This window comes from Spermophilus citellus (assembly GCF_964194105.1).
Source record: "Spermophilus citellus genome assembly, chromosome: 7".
In the NCBI taxonomy this organism is placed as follows: domain Eukaryota; kingdom Metazoa; phylum Chordata; class Mammalia; order Rodentia; family Sciuridae; genus Spermophilus; species Spermophilus citellus.
This window is the reverse complement of record NC_138188.1, coordinates 135,039,596-135,062,949: the sequence shown is the minus strand read 5'-3', so window position 1 is coordinate 135,062,949 and position 23,354 is coordinate 135,039,596. Positions and strand designations below refer to the sequence as shown.

The 23,354-nt window shown below is 35.5% G+C and overlaps 1 protein-coding gene across 1 annotated transcript in view; it reads right to left on the bottom strand.

Moving 5' to 3' along the window:
• ROBO1 (roundabout guidance receptor 1) overlaps positions 1-23,354 on the bottom strand; it is a 385,179-nt gene that overhangs the window by 8,294 nt on the left and 353,531 nt on the right. Inside the window, exons 24-27 of the mRNA XM_081301295.1 lie at positions 22,536-22,784; positions 13,376-13,782; positions 10,296-10,448; positions 573-881 (exon numbers count right to left, since the gene is read on the bottom strand). Of these exons, the coding sequence (XP_081157421.1) occupies positions 573-881; positions 10,296-10,448; positions 13,376-13,782; positions 22,536-22,784 (1,118 nt within the window). The remainder of the gene's footprint in view (positions 1-572; positions 882-10,295; positions 10,449-13,375; positions 13,783-22,535; positions 22,785-23,354) is intronic.

Here is a 23,354-nt window from a genome sequence, read left to right as displayed (position 1 = left end):
TCTTTATTGGCTCACTATATCCTATAACATAAATCCCAAACTCTTTTGAAGAGTATCTCTGGCCTTTCCAATCTAATTACCTTTTCTATTTTTACCATTTTCCATTTATCCCCTGGCCTTAAGCATTCCTATTCTTCAACCAAACTGGAAACCACTGTTCATCAAACATTCATTTTCACAGTTTCATGGTTTTGTTTGGCCTATTTTCTCTATCTGATATCCTGTTTCACCTGTGGAACCTGTTGAAATCATTCTTTAGCTTTAGATTTCATGGAGAAAATAATTTCCACCTTGAATTAGGATGCTGACAAGAACACAGATATAAAGAAAATCAATAAGAATGTAGACGATTGGTTTTAAAGATCAGGAGAAAAGTTGTGGGTGGAGTGAATTTCAGAACCAAGGACACAGAGGTGATAATTGTGTGATTTACAAAAGCCAGGGTACATGCCTGGCTCCATGATAAGGAGCGAACTTCTTGATCCTACCTCTCTTCATATAGCCCTAGGTAGCCTGTGTGCCTTGCACTGTGTTTTCTCATCTGTGTTTTCTATGCATAAGTAAATCAGTACCTTGGATGAGATGAGTCTTTGCTGGTGGAAGGTCTCGCTTTGCTGCCTTGTTTCCTCGTCCTTTCCCATCATTTTGCTGTTCCTGTGCTTCTCTGGGATCACCGGGATTTGTTCGCAGGTCAGCAACCTGCCTTCCGTCCAATACTTCTCTCCCCTTGTAACTGCCTCCTTTTCGATCTGACGATCTGTCTGTTCTGGTTTCAGCAGAAGGGAGTTTTGGCACCATTACAGGTCGTACCTCCAGCTGTGCCTTGGATTGGACAGTAGGTGATTTTATAGCAGGTGGTGGCACTGGGGGAGGTGGAAGATCTAAAAAGAAATATTTAAAATATTTTAAGAAGTTTGCCACTTAGAAAATAATCAAATATTACTGGAGTCACATTCAACCGTGAAATATTGTATCTTAAAGGAACCAGATGAAGACAGCCAATGAATAAGACAACTGCCAAATTCAATGTTCTCTCATTGTCTAGCAAGGGACTACTGAATGACAGTGTGGGGACGTAGAGATTATCTTCTGGGACAGACAGTACTGAGCACAGGTACTGTAATTTCCCCTACTCCATTTAGGGCAAGACTTCCTAATTGATTTCAGCATAATATTGTTGATCCCAGATACAAGTGCTCTTACACCCTCAGATAACCACACCAGATTGAGTGAACATGGCACTTCAGTTGAGACTTACTGGCCATTGTCCAATCCAGCCTAAATCCCTTCTTGTTTTGTAGACAAGAAAGCTCCAGATAGTCTTAAAGCTAATTCCAATCTCAAAAGCAGGATACAATAGAATCAGGACTAATGTCTTTGTATTCTAAATTTCTGGTTTAGTGTTCTTTATGCTTCTTCATTTAATCACATTTATAATCTCACATCCATTGATGGACTCTCTCCCTTCTGTATAGATCTGAGAGTTTTAAGCCACATAATTACTAGTATAAATACAGATTAATTTCTTCATATATATGATATATATATATATATATATATATATATATATATATATAATACACACACACAGCTATATTTAAATAATATAAATAATAAATTAATTTAATTTCTTACATTGTAGACATATACAAGAATGAAAGTAGGCATAACATTTGATAACTAGAAAATATTTGTTTTATTTAAACAGTACACTCTTTTATTTATTTTTTATTTTTTGGTACTGGGGATTGAACTCAGGGGCACTCAACCACTGAGCCACAACCCCAGCCCTATTTTATATTTTATTTAGAGACAGGGTCTCACTGAGTTGCTTAGCACCTTGCTTTTGCTAAGGCTGGCTTTGAATTCGTGATCCTCCTGCCTCAGCCTCCCGAGACACTGAGATTACAGGCATGTGCCACCAAGACCGGCCAGTACACCCTTTTAAAATGAATCATAAACATTCCAGGGAGGAAAGGTAGATATGTCTTAATAATATTTGATAAATTAGTAGAAGATTATGAACAGGTTTTTACAGGTTAGATTGTTTGAGCTATGGTATGAAGGATGGATTAAAATTAGAAAAAGTTTCACTTTGGGAGGCCATAATGTTATTACGATTGCTCATATAAGTAATGACAGAAAATGGAACAATGTTGGTGGTTGTTCAAATGAAGAGTATCTTGAGACACTGAGGAAGGAAAAGCAATATCACCTAATGATCAATGGAATATAGCTTGGGGGGGGTGAAGGGAACATAAGATGACTTTTAGGACTTTAGCCATAGATGGCTAAGTTGATGAGAAAAACATCACCGAAAGTATGGAATGTAGGAATAAGGAAGAGATGTTTATGAAGAAAGAGTGTGAGCTCAGTTTTAGAAAAGTGAATGGGAGGAGCTTTAGAGATAGCCAGATAGAGATGTAGGATAGGTAAATCCATATAAAATCTGAATTTCAAGAGTGTCAAAACCAGAGAAACAGAGATTTGGGAATTAACAACATAATTATGTTTTCAGTCATGTCTTTAGAGATGTCTACAATAAACAGCCTAAAAAGTATTCATAAAACATTTATTAAATATTTAGTACTTTAAGATTTTAAACAAAAAAATACATTTACATAGTAAAAAATTTTAAACATTTTTAAGGATTTAAATTTAAAATTACAACATTTAGTAGCTCCCATCTGTATTTCAAATCTTCAATGTTGATTTTACAGAGTAATCAATCTGAACTATTTTCTATAGACCATTCCCCAAAATATAGCACTTTTACATGTTCAAAACACTAGAAAAACTAGGGATAACAGGAACATATCTCAACATTGTAAAGGCTATCTATGCTAAGCCTCAGGCTAGCATCATTCTAAATGGAGAAAAATTAAAGGCATTCTCTCTAAAAACTGGAACAAGACAGGGATGCCCTCTTTCACCACTTCTATTTAACATAGTTCTTGAAACACTGGCAGTTAGACAGACAAAAGAAATTAAAGGGATATGTATAGGAAAAGAAGAACTTAAATTAGCACTATTTGCTGATGATATGATTCTATACCTGGAAGACCAAAAAAGCTCCACCAGAAAACTTCTCGATCTAGTAAAAAATTCAGCAAAGTAGCAGGATATAAAATCAACTCCCATAAATCAAAGGCATTTCTGTATATCAGTGACAAATCCTCTGAGAAGGAAATGAGGAAAACTACCCCATTTAAAATAACCTCAAAGAAACATAAGATACTTGGGAAACAACTTAATGAAAGAGGTAAAAGATCTATACAATGAAAACCACAGAACCCTAAAGAAAGAAATAAAAGAAGACCTTAGAAGATGGAAAGATCTACCTTACTCTTGGATAGGCAGAATTAACATTATCAAAATGACCATACTACCAAAAGCACTATACAGATTTGATGCAATTTTGATCAAAATCCCAATGGCATTCCTCATAGAAATAGAAAAAACAATCACAAAATTCATCTGAAAAAATAAGAGACCCACCAGAATAGCTAAAGCATCCTTAGCAGGAAGAGTGAAGCAGGTGGCATGACTATACCAGACCTTAAACTATACTATAGAGCAATAGTAACAAAAGCAGCATGGTACTGGCACCAAAAGAGACTGGTAGACCAGTGGTACAGAATAGAGGACACAGAGACTAACCCACAAAATTACAATTATCTTATATTAGACAAAGGTGCCAAGAACATACATTGGAGAAAAGATATCATCTTCAACAAATGGTGCTGGGAAAACTGGAAATCCATATGCAACAAAATGAAATTAAACCCCTATCTCTCACCTTGCACAAAACTCAACTCAAAGTGGATCAAGGATCTAGGAATTAAACCAGAGACTCTGCATCTAATAGAAGAAAAAGTAGGCCCTAATCTTCATCATGTGGGATTAGGCCCCAACTTCCTTAATAAGACTCCTATAGCACAAGAATTAAAACCAATAATCAATAAATAGGATGGAATCAAACTAAAAAGTTTCATCTCAGTAAAAGAAACAATCTGTAAGGTGAACAGAGAACCTACATCTTGGGAGCAAATTTTTACCCCTCACACATCAGATAGAGCACTAATCTCTAGGGTATATAAAGAACTCAAAAAGGTAAGCACTGAAAAAACAAATAACCCAATCAACAAATGGGCCAAGGACCTGAACAGACACTTCTCAGAAGAGGATACATAATCAATCAACAAATATATGGAAAAATGTTCATCATCTCTAGCAATTAAAGAAATGTAAATCAAAACTACTCTAAGATATCATCTCACTCCTGTCAGAATGGCAGCTATTATGAATACAAACAATAATAATTGTTGGCGAGGATGTGGGGAAAAAGGTACACTCATACATTGCTGGTAGGACTGCATATTGGTGCAGCCAATATGCAAAGCAGGATGGAAATTCTTTAGAAAACTTAGAATGGATCCACCATTTGACCCAGCTATCCCTCTCCTCGATCTATACCCAAAAGACTTAAAAACAACATACCACAGGGATACAGCCACATCGATGTTTCTAGCAGCACAGTTCACAATAGCTAAACTGTGGAATCAACATAGATGTCCTTCAGTAAATGAATGGATTAAAAAAATGTGGCATATATACACAATGGAATATTACTCAGCAATAAAAGAGAATAAAATCATGGTATTTGCAGGTAAATGGATGGCATTGGAGAAGATAATGCTAAGTGAAGTTAGCCAATCCCAAAAAACAAATGTCAAATGTTTTCTCTGATATGAGGAGGCTGACTCATAGTGGGGTAGGGAGAGGGAGCATGGGAGGAATAGAGGAACTCTAGATAGGGCAGAGGGGTGGGAGGGAAAAGGAGGGGGCAGGGGATTAGCAAGGATGGTGGAATGTGATGGACATCATTATCCAAAGTACATGTATGAAGACAGGAATTGGTGTGAATATACTTTGTATACAACCAGAGATATGAAAAATTGTGCTGTATATGTATAATAAGGATTGTAATGCATTCCACTGTGATTTATTTAAACAAACAAACAACAACAACAACAACAACAACAAAAACAGGGTGGCCAAGTCATAAACTCAAAGAAGCAGCATTCACAGTCAAGGACCACCCAAAATGGTCACACTTGGGATTAAATATAGTGCTTACCTGATAATCCACAGATGGCAAGCCTGATAGATTGTGCCAGACACAAGTATATAGCCTTCTGTGTTTAATACATGAATTGGATTTTACTTTTTTTTTTCTTTTTACCATGTAATCATATATTTTTTATAAATACATACTTTTTTGAGAAGTTTTCACAACAATTTGTTCTATTGATATATAATTAATTTAGCCAATGTCTTCAGAGGAATATGTAGGCTATTTCCAATTATTTTATTATTACTGACAATGGTCTACCAACTATCATTTACATGTGCCAATATGAGAAACTTAAATGTTAAAATTGTGACTTGAAGATTTTTACAATAGTATATTGAAGGACCTAGAAAGCATCAGTTTTAGTCTAGGAGTCTATTCTTATATTTAAAAAATAATAAAAGAACCCTTTATTTTTTCCTAAAAAAAATTGTAAGATTTTCTTAACTAATTTTCTCTTGACATTATAGGCTAAAGCTTAAGGCATTAGGATTCATGGCACTGGTCTTTGAAAGAAGCAGCTTGAACTCACATTTTTTTTTTTTTTAGTACCAGCTGCTGTACTTGAGAACCCATTATAAAAAGTGATCAAAGTTTTAATTTCAATTTCTTGTTGTTGGCTTTCAGGGGTTTAACATGTTCAAGTGTCATATCAATAGCCTCAACATAGTAGTTAATATGGTGGCCAAAGTAGAGCCAACGGTACTAATTTCTCTCTGATGTTAAAATTCTAAGTATTCTGTCTTGCAACATGGATTGCCACTGTTACTAGTACATGAATTACTTCCTTTGTCCGTTATTTCAGTGGATTTTTCAAAAATATTACTTAAAAATAAGTACAAGATGTGTCCTAGATAAGTCCTCCCTCTGCTACTTGTTGATCAAGTTAACAGAAAGAGTTAAAAACCAGACCATAATGAAGGGCCTAAAGGCAGGAGACCCAAGGCAGAGTGCTTCTAAATTCAGATTGAACCTGGGACTAAAAACAAGAGGAAGGGAAAAATCCTCATTCAGAGCATACTCTGACTGTAGATGCATTTCTCTACTCTCTATTTACTGTAAACATAAACCAGATTGTAAACTCAGGTTTTCAGGAAACAGATGAGTAAAAGCCACTACCATCAAATCACAAATTATCTGTGTTTATCAGCTATCAAATCTAACAATTACCACTAACACAAGATCATACAAAGTCTTGGGAACATATAACTCTTAAGACAAAACCTATTACCACATGTTCCATTAGGTGCTGTCTGTAACACAGGTCAAAAGTAGAACTCAGTGATGATTTAAAGATTCCAACTTCCTGTATATAATCGTCACTGTGTTTAATTGACAATTATAGAGGAATGCAACAGGTTTAATTTCTCATATAAACATGTTTGCCCAAGAAATTATTTAGGATTATAAAATGATTATGAACTCAAACCAGGCATAATCACGTGTAAACAATACACCTATGTGAAATAGTTTTTTCACGTAATTCATGTCATAAAGTAGTTCAAATTGGGTTTAAGAACTGGGATTATGGACCTGATATACGTGTGTGTGTGTGTGTGTGTGTGTGTATTCTTTCTTTATATAAGAATACTAACTCACTTCTTACACAAGACTCTAAATAACAAATTATATAGCATTTACAGAAATATGTAAGAACATGTGTATGCAGACAATTCTGCCATCACAGCATTAACTCACTATAGAGATTCTGCAGCCTATTTACTTAACTGCTTAAAGTCCCAAGACCTTGTAATTAATGATAAATCAAGTCAAAATAACATCATTCCAAAGAGTGTGGCAAATTTATAATTTATGAAAAGTACAGCTAGAGAAATAATGTAGATTTGGTTTTTAAATCAAGTATGTAAATGTATTGGAAAGGTTGAAAAGAGGGGGTGGGAAGAATCTATTAGAAGGTCCTAGAAATGCACTTGTGCTTGGCTTTAACTCCATAAGACTTCAGCTGATAAATATTCATATATTTTAATCCTATCCTCCATCTGGGTTAAACTTGAACGTGGCAAATATGAAATAAATAAATAATCAGATGCTGCCTGTCAGTCTGACTGTGGTGTGAAGCACGATGCCTTGCATTCAGCAGTCCCACAATGCAAGCATTCTGGAGGGGCTGGTAGAATCTTAGGGACCAGAATATGTCCCCCTAAAATTCATATCAAAAAGTCCTAACTCCCCATACCTCAGAATGTGACTGTATTTGGAATCTCTAGAGAAGTTATTAAGATGAATTCTCTGGTGTGAGTTTTCATCTAACCAAAGACATTCTAAGAAGTGGAGATAAGGACACAGATACACGCAGTTGGAAGACTATGTAAGACACAGGGACAATACCATCATCTTGAAGCCAGAGAGGCTTCCCAAGACACCAACCCTGCTGTCACCTTCTTAGTGATCTTCTAACCTCTAGAGCTCAGGAAAGAAATCTCTGTTGTTTAAGTCACCCAATCTTTGGTAGATTATTTTGGCAGCCTTAGCAACTACTATGGGGACTGAGAAGACTCATTCCAGATCGCTCTCTCAGTTCAAAGTTACTATTTATTCTTCTTCATAGAGTTTACAAAAATTCTACCAAGGTAATACAGAATTTGAACTAAATTTACAAAGTAAAAGAGCTACAAATGCAAAACTGATACATCATGTTCTAGACAGTGGACATAAATCTATAAACTATAATCAAGCTCATCCATCAGTCTATGTATTACATTCAGAAAAAAAGAAAAGACAACAAACCTTCCATATCTTACTGATATGTGGAATTCACATTCTAACAATGTAAGCTTTTTAAATTTTATCTCCTTCCCACTTCTCCTTTTAAATTATTATACAAATTTTGTCTGCTTTGAGCTTCATTGTAGAATGGTTTGAGTATATGTTTAAAAAATATAATGTAGTAAGTTGATAAAAGAGTTTGTGAGAAAATGACTTTTCTTCCTGTCATACCCATAGCCATTAAGACTATGTACATTTCAGAGGGGGTAGGTAGCTCAGTGGTAGACTCTTGCCCCACCTATCTGAGGCCCTGGGTTCAATCTCTAGTGCTATGGAGTATGGGGATACATGAATTTCTTTTATTTGATGCATTAAGAAATATATGCATTTTTGTGGTTTTAATTAATTGATGTGCATGCTGGGATATGTATAAAATATAGCTTTATTACTTTTTATCCTACCCACTAGTAAACATACTGAATTAAATTCAAAAAATATTAGTATAATAAGCATAACTTAGCAAAATGTTGAAGGGAAGTTAAATATATAATTTTAAAACAGTTTTAGTTATTTCTCCATTTGATCTAATTTTGTTACCTAAAGAAAATAATTATTAGCTTCTATATTAAAGTATGTACTATGATAATTTTGCATAATCACTTTTGTGAAATAAGCAATTAGAAATCCAAATAATGTTTCAGATTAACTTTTTGGCTTTACACATGTTTTAATATAGTTCTTTGGTATTCCTGAAATTAAATTAAAAAAAAATAACTTGTGTGCTTCATCATTCAATTTAAGTTATTATTCAGGGATTAGTTAGAATTTACATTTAATTATTAAACACACTGAAATAAGTACTGTGGAATGAGGACAATAAATACAGATAACAATTTTCAAGCACAGTGTAATTCATAACTACAATGCTGTATTTTTCAACTTGGCATGTTTGCATTACTTAAAACATTTTCAGGGGGCATTATTCAATGCCATGTTTCCCAAAGAAACACACATAAATAAGAGGTGGAAAGATCTGCTTTAGGCAGATTTTCCCTTATGCATTCAATTTAGATGTGTTTACATCCAGGCTCCATGTTGGCCAGTTTTCCAGTTAGGAGCACTCTCTTCTAGATAATAAAAATTGATAAAACAGCCATAAAACTTGTAAAATGGCATTACAGGGATCCCATAAATGTAAAATGGCTGGTAGAGTTGGGGAATTTACACCTAGTGTTTGTCCCCTCACAGAGGCACACGCACAAAGCCACTGTAATAACCCTTCAAAATCAGATAATATTCTGACAGCTCAGTTTCACTGACAAAAGAGTCCTGGGCGGAAGCCAGGAGGCCCAGGTGCGCTGTGTCACGCCAGTATTTAATGTAGTCTAATATCAGATAGATGCTAGTGAGAGAAAGTACTCAGAATAAAGTACAGATAATAGCCCGGACAGCCACTCATTGCAAAATTACTTGTGCTCATCGTGCTGTGAGCTTTGTATTAAATTTTTCTGTCAAGTGGCAAGAATCACAGGGAGAAGTACCTCAGAAAACCCTCCTCGTAACCTTGGATAAGGATCTATAATATTAGGCTTTCATATGATAATGGCAAATGATGCCCTTTTTGAAAAATTGCTGACTTGTAATGAAAGTCCTAATGAGATTGTGGTTGCAGAGGACCAGGAGGTGGGGGAACTGTGCCTGTGACACCCTTGGTCCCCCACCCCTTTAGCAAATTTAGAAAACTTGACAAGGTGGGTGAGTCGGAGAGAATTTATCTTACATGCATTTCCGACGAAGCCCGTGGCGTTGTGTTATAAAATGAGAAGGTGGCGGTTTAATAAATGCTGGGCCACCTGAGGCACTTTCATTAAAGTCTTTCTCTAGACAACATCACAGTGGTTTGCATTCTCCTCCCATGCTCCCTTGAGAATACAAGCAGCCCCTCTTCAGTGAGAGTCGATATAGTATGTGAAGGCATGAAGAAGATGATTTGATTTGCCTTTTGGTGCACAAAATAACTGGGTGTGATACCACTGTGGGTAGAATTAATATTCACACAAATGTATTGTCTTCTGTTTGAATGTTATGTTGTAAAAAAAGTAAAATGAAAAAAACAATTAGAGATACTTTGGAGGAATCTGACAAAAGTCAGTCCTCTGCCATTATTTCAAATATAGTCACATCCAATTGTTTGAAAAATGAAAACTTCAAAATATTAAAGGTGTACACTTGTTCTTAAATAATCAACTTATTACAAAACAATAAGGGCTAGAGGTGCTTGACAAGCTATGGAAGTAGATCACTCCTGTACATAATGTGACACTTACTATCAATGAATTTTTAATGTAATTTCTAATGTTAGTGAACCCATTCCCTGATCCCAGAGAGGCAGGGTAAACAGGCGGGATTCATAGGTGCTTTTCAGTGGACTTACCATCCGTGTAGGCTTCTCTGCGCAGATGTCCTGGCTGGTGTTTTTGTTTCTTGGCTGGTCTGGCTTTCTGCATGACCGCAGCACTCATGTTGCTGTCTGTAGACACAGGACTTGTGGGCCTCGGGCACTGAGATGCATGAAAATGTCGGCGACCTGGGAAAGAAGCAACAGAGCCAGACACATCAGTGAATATTAATTATCAACAGGAACAACAACAGCAAAACACTGAAGCTAGGAACAGTCCTAATTTTAAAAATCACTTGAATAAAATCTAACAAATAGTAGGCTGTTTACCACTCTGTGCTAGTCACTAGAGAAAAAAGCCTAAAAGAATTTCCAGTCTTTATTTTTCTTTTATTATTTTAATCACTTCTTATATTCTGTAAGAGTTCATGGTACTTATTTGGTAAAGAAAAACATTCTTTTTTTTTTTTTAATTTGTGGTGCTGGGTATTGAACCCAGGGCCTTGCGTATGTGAAGCAAGTACTCTACCAACTAAGCTATATCCCTAGCCCCACATTCCCATATTTTTGCAACTAGTGTTAGTAAATGTTCTTGGATAAAAATATTAATTAAAATTTTTCATAATATATTCAATGTCTGTTGTTTTCTCCAAAGAGTCAGAGTCCATAAAAAATTCATGTTCTAAGAATGAACTGTTCTAATCACATCCTTATTTTAGCTAAATATATATTTTCAACATTCTATGATGGCAGAATCCAATGTATTTCTTTTGAGGTGATCTAAAATTATCTATCTCACATATTTAGATGAACCAAAAATGACTTACATCCCTTTTCTGTCTCAAGATAGTTGCTGATTCTAGATAATGTGACTCTTCTAAACACTGTGTTTTGATGGAGGTAGAGGTAGTTTTTGGTTATTTATTTTTGGAGAAACAATACTCCAGATACCAATGGGAACTGAATTTACCAATCAGACATGGTGCATTTCAGTGCTATCAAACTCTCTGGCTCTCCCACAGAGATGATCTATTACAACAGGTACAACATACTTAACCCAGAAGGGCAATGAAGAGCCATTGGCCTTCTGGTGACCTTCCCTATTTTGGTTTCTACAAAATCCAGTCACAAACCCAGAACTCCTTAGTACCATAAGAAATTTCAAACAGACCTGACAACATATATTTTGACTATAAACAGAAGAAGCCACATACAGAGAAATGAACACATTTAAAAATGCTAACCCAAGCATATTAAATAATAGACATTAATGCAGCCAAGTGAGAAGCAAGGTGATTGGATTATTCATTCATATTAACTTCAAGTCACATGGTGAGCACCACCATTTCCTGAAAAGAACACTGCAATAGGCAGACATGTATTTAGTTCATTATAATCATGATCCAAGAGAAAACCAGAAATGCTACTCAATTACAATATAATAAAATATTAAACCAAAACCTCTCCTTAGCTGTGATAGAGACTATTACAATTAAAGTTACATATCCATGAAAACAGAGAATTAGGGCTGAGAGGAAGCCCATTACTCATTATATTGTGTAAGGCCATCCACTGCTCATAGACCCTGAGGCATAAGGTCCTTTACAGATGAATTTTCAACATCATTTCTATGTTTTCCTGATTTAATGAACTGAAAAACACCCTTAATGCAATCTGAAAGTAGTGGTCTGAGATGCTTAATTTCCTGTATTTTTTTTTTTAGCAGAGAATTAAAAAGGAAAGGGAAACAAAAGCTATATATAAGGTTATTTATTCATTAAGAAAGAGAATTAGGTTTGCATATTTTACTGAATTCAGCAGCTACTGGAAGAAAAGATATTTGTCTAAATTTCATAAAATATAGACCTGACTAAAATACATATATATATATTCCATAATAATAAGATGAAGAAAATTAGAAATCTTTTTTTCTGCAACATATTCAGGATAAAAAAATTTATAGAGATGACTTAACGATGCAAGTTAAATTTTCTCTGAAAATATTCTATACTTATAAAAAATAATGACCAATGAAGTATCTAGAAAACACAGAAAATTACCAATGTGGTAGTTGTTAGTAAAACAACTAAGTAACAAGTATCAATTGTTGTGATAGTCTTTTCTTTTTCCTAAATATTATCTCTTTTTTTGATTTTTTTATTCTACTACTTGCATTTTTAGACTCCAAAAATACACATGCATGCATGTGCACACACACACAGACGCGCATGCACCACACAATAATATGAATATATGTATTCATATAAACATATATTCATCCTACACAAATTAAATCATATAAAAAGTCTATTTTATATTCAAATTATTTTCTTTATCATACTTGGGAGGAGAAGGCAATAAGCAAAAATGGGTTAAAACATAATAAGAGATACATTCTCATTAAAAATAGGTTACTGGCAATGAGAAAGGAAAACAGAAAATTTATAATGTGCATCTGGATTAACCTGCTCTCTCAATTATTAGATCAAAGAGGGAAATATTTATGCTTGCAAATGTGTGTGTTATCCAAATCTTTAATTTTTCCCAATTAAATTAATATTCTAGTTTGAAAAGCCACGAGGAAACGAGTTTCAAAAAGAAATAGCCTATTTTCCAATGGCTGACTGTCCCACCTGGATATGTAAATATTTCTTTGACAGAACATCTGATTAAATGAAATAAAAGAATTATCACAATAAATTTTATCTGGGTTACTTTATACATACTATGCATTGAGCAACACAAAGCTCATTTAACTGAGTAAATACATACCTTAAAGAAACTAGACCAATCAGTGTGAAACAGACACACAGATATACAGTCATATATATTTATACAATTATACTTAAAATGAGGACATTTGAATTAGCTTCTTTTTACTCTCATTATATAGCATTTATTCAATAAATGCAGAGTTTAAAAGTTTGATGAAAAAAAGGAAGGAAAGAAAGAAAATAATACAAATAAATTATATTCTTGGACTTTGGTTTCCTTACCCAATTAAAAAAAGAAAAGAAAAAGCAGTTATAAATTAGACACTAGACCACAGGTGCTAACCAGCACTAATGCACACACATTGAGCTTTCTTTGTGGTTTGGGGAAAGTGCCCGACTTACCACCAGCATCCTGCATCTGCCTTCGCGCCACTTTCAGACCAGCATACTCTGCGGCTGCTGCCACTGCCTGGGCAAAATCAGCATCAGTGAAAAAGGAGCCATCGGAAGAACTAACACTGGAACGCCCACTGGAGATGTTGTCCTCCTCTGAGGCTGAACCCCAGCCGTTGATCATGGACCCAGTGACAGAGCTCTCCAGGTCCCCAACGCTTGAGGCAGGGGTCTGCTCAAGCCCACGCAATAAAAGCCTTCTAGTTTGCATTTTGGCAACTTCCATGTCGGCTTCATCTTCTTCCTCTTCTGGCGCATCCGTATCCATATCTGAGACCAGGGGTCCTGAAATGTAGCCATAGGTGTGCGGGGGAGAAATCGGCCGCGGAGGCGGAGGAGGACTCGCTGGCTGCCTTCTGCATAAAGAGGAATCAAGAGCAAGAGCTCAGCTTATTATCTAAGTCAGGACACAATGAAGCAACCAGAAATTCACAGGGAAACTGATTTGATCTTTGCTTCTGTTGAGCTGATTTGCTCAGAGGGAGAAAAAAATAAGGCTATAAATCTTTTATATCAGAGTTTGATTTTACTTTGGTTTGTATCTCACTTAGGGGTTTCCCTGCAGTACATTTTATTCAAGTTTTACAGAAATATACTCAGCTAAGTCTCATGTTTATCGGTTGAATTGAAAAGTTTTTAAAAGTTAAAATAGGAAGTGATACATATTTTAATGTTTTTATTAGTGCATTATAATTATACACAATAGTGTGGTTCATTGTGAAATATTCATGTATGCACCTATAACATAGTTTGTTCCACTTCATTGATTAATACTCTTTTGGGAAGCATCCAACTATATATTTGTCCTAAAGACTTTCCAAATTATCAATAGCTTATTATTGCCAAAGACAACATTCATTCATCCCCAATTCACTCCAAAAACATTCATTTCTTTCCCTTTCCTTTATTGCCATTCTACAATTCCAAGTGAACAGAAGTCAATTCAACTAGACTATAAATAGTAAAATTTCATAGAATTAACAAAAACATATTCAGCACATAACACAATTCCTTTCATATTTTAATATGTATGTAACATATATGTATTAAATAATACTATACATTCATTTTAAAAGCTATGGGACCCAAGAGCAATTTTTCTCTAATTTACTCATTTATGAGTTTAAATGAAGGTATTTGGCTGTTTTAAACTTCCTTGGTTTTCTGTTATTCTATCTATCTCTTTAATAATATGCTTAAAGGTATTTTTTTTTTTAAATTTTTATTGGTTGTTCACAACATTACAAAGCTCTTGACATATCATACTTCATACATTAGATTGAAGTGGGTTATGAACCCCCAATTTTACCCCAAATGCAGATTGCAGAATCACGTCAGTTACACATCCACAATTTTACATAATGCCCTATTAGTAATTGTTGTATTCTGCTACCTTACCTATCCCCTACTATCCCCCCTCCCCTCCCCTCCCTTCTTCTCTCTCTAATTAAAGGTATTTTTTCTAATGACCTGAAATTAGTTAAGGATCAAAAAGGAGGGTAAAATTAAGTAGTATCCCACAGTCTTAGTTCACAGAGTAACTGATGTTTCAGCCACTTCTCCACAGGCTTGAAGAACATCAGTTAAAAGCAGTCTTTCTACTAACACTACCCAATCTACTCCAGTGAATATAAGATGTCTGAGAAGACAGAGAGCATTTGGACTTAAGTGAAAGAAAAGTCATGAAAAGGTGTTATTCTCAAGGTAGAAGAATAACAAGAGAACAACACCTAATTAAGAGCATGCCTGCAAAAAAGGGAAACAGACACACAGTGATGCTCAGAAGATGCAAGGTCAAAGATGGGACACAATGGGGGACTATCAAGCAGAAGGTTCATGACAGCACCTCATCAGATCCTGCACTCCTGATTTCATAGAATTAAAAAACACAGATTCAGCACATGACAGTTAAAATAAATGATAATTATTTTAAACACAACAACTAACTCACTAAGCACATATTTTGTATCTAAGCATATTTTACAATGTTATCTCAATTCTCAGAGCAATTTTCTGAGTTACTTTTTAAATTATCATTTTATATATGAGGATATTGAAATTCAGAGGAATTAAGGATTTTGTCAAAGTTCTTAAAGGTAGGGTGTCTAAAATTCAGAATTTAAACTCAAATTTTGCTTCCAAGATCATGACCTTCCTTCCTTCTAGGAATGGTATTAACACACACACACACACACACACAAAAAAAAAAAAAAAAAGTATGCCAAGAGAGGTGTGTGTGTGTGTGAGTGTGTGTGCATGCATGCACACGCCAGGAGAGGTATGTTTCAGTTATAGTTGAATTAAAAACATAAGAAACAAAAATAATATGTTTTAGTAAAGGACTATGTGTATATAAGTATACATTATTACACATTTTTTATATGTTCACACATGCAGGGTTCTTTAATATAATTCATCATTTTTCATTTCTGGGTGGTTTGTAATGTGTCTGTGTGTGGCACTAGAAGAAATATGAAAAATGTGCCAAAGCTGGAGTTATTTAAGAGATTAAAATGGATAATTGTTTCAATGTGGATTCTGTCATACACATAGGAGGAAAACCTTTGTTTAATTTGGAATGCAATAAAATAGCATACTTAAAAGTTAATTTGCAGCCTTTGTAAGCATGCACATTCAAAATACCACAAGAAACTTCTTTTTTTTTTTTTTTTTTACAGTCATGTAAGAGTTTTTAGTACAAAGGGGACTGTTTTGACCATCAATAAAGGGATGTAGAATGGCCAGCTTCCCTGTGAAAGGATGCCAGCATTGCTGTTTGGATAATTCACATTCTGTAGAGCAAAAATGTTAAACAAGGGCTGTCTTTTAACTACTACCAACACGTGCAAATTCTGAAGAAAGACAGGAAAAAAATGTATTCAAACCATCTGTAAATAAGGCCATCCAGGGGAATGTGTGATAAACATGTACAGTTTGAAATATGTAATATATTCTACTTGAAAACAAAAAGCTATTTCGAGATGCTGCATTCAAGTGGGGCTTGTTTCAAACGAACCTCAACCTTTTAGATTCCTCCCCCTGAGGGGTTTCAGCATCTTCTGAAATAATGTACAAGTATATGACTGTGACTCACAACACTCTAGGCTCCTACAAAAATGATGCCTTCATAAATATGTTCAAGAAAGAAAGGGGTGATTCCATTAATTTATGAAAGCAGGTGTCTCTACAGTTCACCATATAGCATGTATCAGGAAAAAGACAAAAGGGGAAAAAAATCCATACCTTTCAAATCCTTTTTTCTAACAATAGTGTAGTTTCAATTTTTTTGTATAATCAACTATTACCTAGTTTGTAAAAAGACAAGATATTTAATTTTCCTTTACCTTATTTCTTTCTTTTCCTTCTAACAATATCATATTCAACTTCTCTGTATGAAAAAAAAATCAGACAATTTTCTACTTCATACATGAAAACTATTTTTGCTGTTCAAGGTATTTTTATTATTAACTGCAGTGAATGCAATAGTGTCATTTTTTGAAACAATATGTATCAGTTTAATTATATTATTTTCATTGTTCTTTTTTTTTAAAGAGAGAGTGAGAGAGGAGAGAGAGAGAGAGAGAGAGAGAGAGAGAGAATTTTTAATATTTATTTTTTAGTTCTCGGCGGACATAACATCTTTGTTGGTATGTGGTGCTGAGGATCGAACCCGGGCCGCACGCATGCCAGGCGAGCGCGCTACTGCTTGAGCCACATCCCCAGCCCTCATTGTTCTTATATGAGAAAAAGAGAAGGGTTGCTACTATGTTAGTCATTTAGTTTATCTAATTTTAGACAATATGGAATATCCTAGAAGCTCATAAGAACGAAAATCGCAATATTAATAATAGTGCAAGCCTTTAAGGCTTATAAAATTAATATTGTGGTATTATAATACTTTTTTCATTAACTTTTTGTTACATATATTGTAATATTTACATACGCCCCTAATCAACAAGCATAAAATAATGTATTTATTCTTTTTTAAAAAAGTTTGTTTTTTAGTTACACATGGACACAATATCTTTGTTTACTTTTATGTGGTACTGAGGATCAAACCCAGTGCTGTACATGTGCGAGGCAAGCGCTCTGCCGCTGAGCCACAACCCCAGCCCCAGTGTATTTATTCTTTAAACATCTATTGTGCATCTATTATTGTGTGGTCCCTACTAGATTTTGAGACTAAGGATTATAAAGATTCAATTTTAAGGCATACATACTGAATACAAACTAACTATACATATCCGGGACAGAGATGATCTCATTTTTCAAAATACCCATAATAATATCTCTAAATTCAAATGATCTTTTGAAATAAGAGAGGGAATTTGGTTCTACATTGTTAAATCAGAATGAGCTTTGTGACTGCTTTGACCAATAGGCTATAGAAGGAGTAAGATTATGCCCCTATCCCGAATATAGTACTAAACTGATCTGAAAACTTCCTCTTTCTGCCTTCTTTGAAACCAGCTGACATGTTAAAAGTGTCTCTATCCTGAAACCTTATATTATGAGGAGCCCAGGCTTATGTGATGACACTTTGGAGATGGAGGCTGAGGAATATTGAGACATCAGATATGAGGGATAAAACTAACTTGGCAGGAGATCTTACCCCCACAACCAGGCGAAAGTCACGTAGATTAGAGATGAATTGTCCAACTGAATTTTTTTCAGAATCCCAAATTCATGGGATTGTGAATAAAATAAAATGGTTGTTATAGGCCACCAAGTTTTAGAGTAGTTTGTTAGACAGCAATAGAGACAGGAATTCAGACACTATGTTAGAAATTCAGCTGAATAAAAATACTTCTTATTTGAACTTGTAGTCCAGTGGAAGAGATCAACAATTCATTATGTGTGCAATCATAATACATTAAGTCAGCACCCTAATGGGGCTATATACGGTGTTGTGGGAATACATATAACAGGCTCCCATCCCTTCATTGTGGTATTAGGGAAGGAGGATCTGCCACTTAATTTTGAGTTTAAAGAATACATAGGTGTTAGCTCTGAAAAAGGAGCAGATAATAGTGTTCCAGGAAGTTGGGCAGAATGTGCAGAGACCTTGAAGTGAACAAGAACTGTTCTTCTTCCAGGAACTGGAAGAAACTTCAGAGTAAAACAATACAGACATTGATGGGGGTGTGGCAGTGGGCAAGGATGAAGTCACAGAGGAGTCAGATCACAAAGGGTCTTGATTGCTACATTAAGGAATCTTGTCTTTATTTTAAGGGGAATGGGAAACCATTGTGAGATTTCAAGCATTGATGAAACTTGATCAGCATTGCATTTTAGGAAAATGTCTCTGTACAGCCTTCAGCAGGGGCACAGTTTGAAGAAGGGGCAGGGTCAAAGGCACTGAGACCACTTAGCAGAACATTACTGTAATGCAGGCATGAGAAAATGGCTGCTGGAACAAGAAAAGTGCATTTATGCCTGAATATATGTGTTTCTCTCAGAGTGATATTTAGGCAGTAAAAATCTGCAGGAATAAGTACTGGGATATATGGGTCTGAAGCTCTAGAATGAGACCTGTAGAGAAATAGCTATCTATCTCTAATGATTGCATCATTAGGGAAGTGGCAGGATGATAAGAAACAGAAGTCATTGACTGATGGGACTGATGTTTGAATAGGTAAAAGGATTGAGAAGAGGCTTCACTCAAGGACTTAACTACAGATGAGAGTCCAACACTCTATCTAGTCTCAACAGGGTAGGCACAATTTAAATGCCAACATTAGGGAATGAGCTACATAAATTACAGTATCTATTTAACCCAAGTGTCTACACTGAAAGTTACCAACAGAGAAAAATACACTGTTCAGCGAAAAGAGCAACTTGCAAAATAATATTGGCAAGCTAACAATTCAACACATTGTGAAAACAGGTAGAGATGAAAGTTTGAAAGGATTTTTACTGAGCTCTGAACAGTGACTGCTTCTGACTATACAGATCATTGGTACTTTATATTTTCATTTTGCTTATCTGTATTTTTAAAATGTCATACAGAGTCTATAGTCACCATTTAAAAAGCACTAACAGGATTTTCTTTTTTTTTTTAATGGGCTCACACCACCTTTTTATTAGTGTCCAGAATTATTTCCAGCAATGATCCTGGAAATAAAATTCATAATTTCTTTATAGACTGAAAATAAAAAAACTTAAAAGCTAAAACTAGTTAAATTCACTATAAGTGCTGCAGGTACTTGGTGTCTTTCTCAATCACATCTGTATACTTCAAGATCATACATGTATTTGTCACCCTAAAACAGTAGAAAGTAGGTCATTTTCAGTATCAGATTCCAGCCATCATATACTGGGGCGGGGGGTGGGGGAAACTCTGTGAAGGCAAAGACGTGAGTAAGACATGAATTCTGACATCAGAGAGCTTTGAATTTAAATAGAGCATCAGATAAACAAATAGGAAATACTAAAGCAACAAGAAAACTGATTAACTGAGATGGGAACAGAGCCCCATGAAGATGAAAAAGAAGACTGGTGGATTTTTGCCAGTCAATCAGAGGAAAGCTCCACGGAGTGTTTCTGAGCAGGACTTGGAAAGATGAACAATGCTTGCCAAGCAATCAAAAAACAGCACGTCCTAGACCAGGATGTTGGGTGAGTTTAAGATAAACTCAGAGAATTTCAAACAGACTAATTAGAAATGTTGTGGGAAGGGAAAGAGAGGACAGTCAGGGGCTTTGAGTGCGGGGATCCAGAGGAGGACTGGAAATGGGGGAAACAGATCCAGACTTCCATGCAATGAATGAACATTTGAAGGTAAAGAGAGAAAGGAAAGAAAAATGGATATAATTTCAAGAGTATGGGAAAATTCCAAGGGACAGGGATCGGGGCCCTGGTCCAGTAGCAACAGAAATGGAAACAAAGGAACAAAATCGTAGGGTATTTTGGAATTAGCATTAAAGGGAAATGGTAAATATTTTAATTCATAGACGGTATGAAAACCACAGATGAGGCAGAAGGATAATTAAGCTCATCTCTAAATGGCAAAGGTATTTTTTATGCTTTTGCCTATCCCTTTGGTATATAAATAAGTAGCCATTAAAGTAGGACAAGGAAGGTCTGGGGATGTGGCTCAAGCGGTAGCACGCTCGCCTGGCATGCGTGCCGCCCGGGTTCGATCCTCAGCACCACATACAAACAAAGATGATGTGTCCGCCGAAAACTAAAAAATAAATATTAAAAATTCTCTCTCTCAAAAATAAAGTTTAAAAAAAATAATAAAATAAAGTAGGAGCAAGTGTTCACTGCAAAGATGATCAATTTGGGTTAAGACATGTGGAGATGTCCAAGTGAAAATATCACTGTGACACACAGGGAAAAGGTCTGGGCTGGCTAAATAAATTTGACAGCCATCAGAATATAATTGTCAAATCAAGTGATGGGGTGATACACAAGGAGGAGGACAAAAGGGAACTAGTATTTGCTGAAAACTTACCCCTCTGCAGGTACTTAACATACATTATCTCATTCAATTCTCCAAACAATTTATAAAACTGCCATCATTGCAGAGAGCTCAAGAAAAATAAGGACAAAGAAGTCTTTAGATCTTAGCATTAGGAAGTTACTTTCAGCAGACAGATGGAAGCAAAAAGTGTAGAAGCTAGGACACAGTGGGCAGCGTTGTAGCCAGGAACTGGCAAGGTGGAGGTGGCTGAACCACAGTCAGCAGTAGGTGAGTCTGTACACTGTAACCGGGAGAGAAGGCTACGGAAAGTTTAAAAGCCACATAGTTAATAGGGAAAGAAGGGAGGATTGAAGGGAGGATTGAAGGGAGAGCCTAAGGCTGTAATGTCCACACAGATGACAGGAAACTCATGTTTGTTTTTTGTTTACAAGGAAGGTAAAAAGGATTACAAAAAGAATAATTAAACAAACAAACAAAAGGCTACTCAGGAGGAAGATCTGGGGTCCCAGTGGCCACACAGAGGAGAGTGGAAGGAAATAGGTTACTATTGAGAGAACGAAAGAAGCTTAATGGTCTCTGTCTCTCATTTGCTTCTAATAAGAGTAGCTGAGATGGCTTGTGATGCTAATAGGAAAAAAAAGACAACTTATTTGCTCTCAATCTTCATGAAGTTCAAAGGTTAATACTATTTAAATATATGGCAATCTAAGTTTCCCCTTGTCACACAGGGAAAGGTTTAACTACTTCCTTCTGTTTAAGAAGTATAGGATTTGAATTTGGTAATAACTTCTTAATGACAGAATTGTTAGCAAACACTGCAAATTCTATCTTAATCTGCAGAATAAAATTCAAACAGCACAAACCAGGATTTGTTATTCATTCAAGAATATTGAGGGAAAATCTTCTGAGGCAAATGATATACTCGATTTCAAATGATATTAGGAATATGGAAAGCAATAGACACATATTATAATGTGTCAAGAGCAATAAAATAGTACAAACAATATCATCAACAATGAGAGAAGAGCTAACATGATACAGTAATAGCTTTTATGTGGTAGAAATGACAACTGAAGTCACAGATAACAAAAATATGTATTGGATGATGATGTTCACTAGGGTAAAAAGTCTAAACACACACACCCACACCCACACACACTCACACATTTTGTGTAGTAACCTGGATAAAATAATCCCAACCTATATCAAAGTAAAGGTATCTGAGGTCAACATAAAATGAACACACTAAACTCATTCATTCTACTATGACATTACAGCTATGAAAGAACAAATCATTATGTGGAACTCAATTTTAGAAGATAAGAGAAAAATCTCTTTTTCTAAAGAAAGAAGTGGTTTGCTCATGCACAAGGAAAGTTAAAGTACAAAAAACACCCACCAGCAATAACATGTCATGAGACTAGCAGGCCACGTGTACATGAATGTAATTATCATAAGTGGGTGAGTATCAATGCCCATTATTTTATGGTTGCAAGTGCCCTGGGATCAATTAATCTAATGTCATGGTCAACAGTATTAGATATGTCCTTTATCAGGCTTTACTGTGGGAAAATACTCTAAGAAAATGCTCATGTGATTTGAAAACTGCTTCATGGGACAGCATTCAGTAAGTAGTGGAAATGATCTGATTCTGCTAAAATTTATTTCTAAACCACATACCGCCTGTCGGGTGGGTGTTGCATATGGCTAATCTCCTCTGGGCAATCCTGCAACATGGGCTGTAGTTCTTCCTGTGGGGATGGGGTCAGAGTGGCAGTGGACTGATGGCTATAGGACACAGCAGCTGGAGAAGAAGCTGCTCCCCGCACAGGAGGTGTAGGGCCTCTTTCATCTTCCTCCTCTTCTAATTCATCCTGCTGCAAATACATCCGTGCTGGTGGTACAGGACATGGCATTTCTTGATCATAGCTGAAACAACATGTTATGTGTTACTATAAGAACATGCTGACTTACTTCAGTTTCTCCCAATAAACTACTGCTATAGTAAGTGGAATATCAGCTTTGACTTGTTTTCAAATATGAAGAGAGAAATGAATTGTGGAAGAGCTTAATGAAGAAGAGGAAAAGGAAAAATTTTGTACAAGACTTCTAGTTTGGATGAATGAGGAAACTGCTAGGTTACTTGATCACAAAGAAAACAGAGGAAAAGAGTTACACAGAGTGAGACAGTGGGATTGGGAAAGCAAAAGAAGATACAAAGCAACCACACGATTTGAGCATCAACTTTCCTGAGCTAATGTCATCAATTTAGGTGGTAGAGAATAAACAAGAGAGATGTAATGAAATTACAACTTACATAATGCAATACATCACTGTCCTGCTAATTCTTCTAAATCATAGTAAGGAGTCATTGTTTTAAAAAGTCTGCTATCATAAAGGTTTTTGAAGTATTACATATACTATTTTTCTCTGCAAGATTGTAAATTATTATTAGCATATTATACAGGCTGAGAAATCATAAAGAAACAGTAAAGAAAT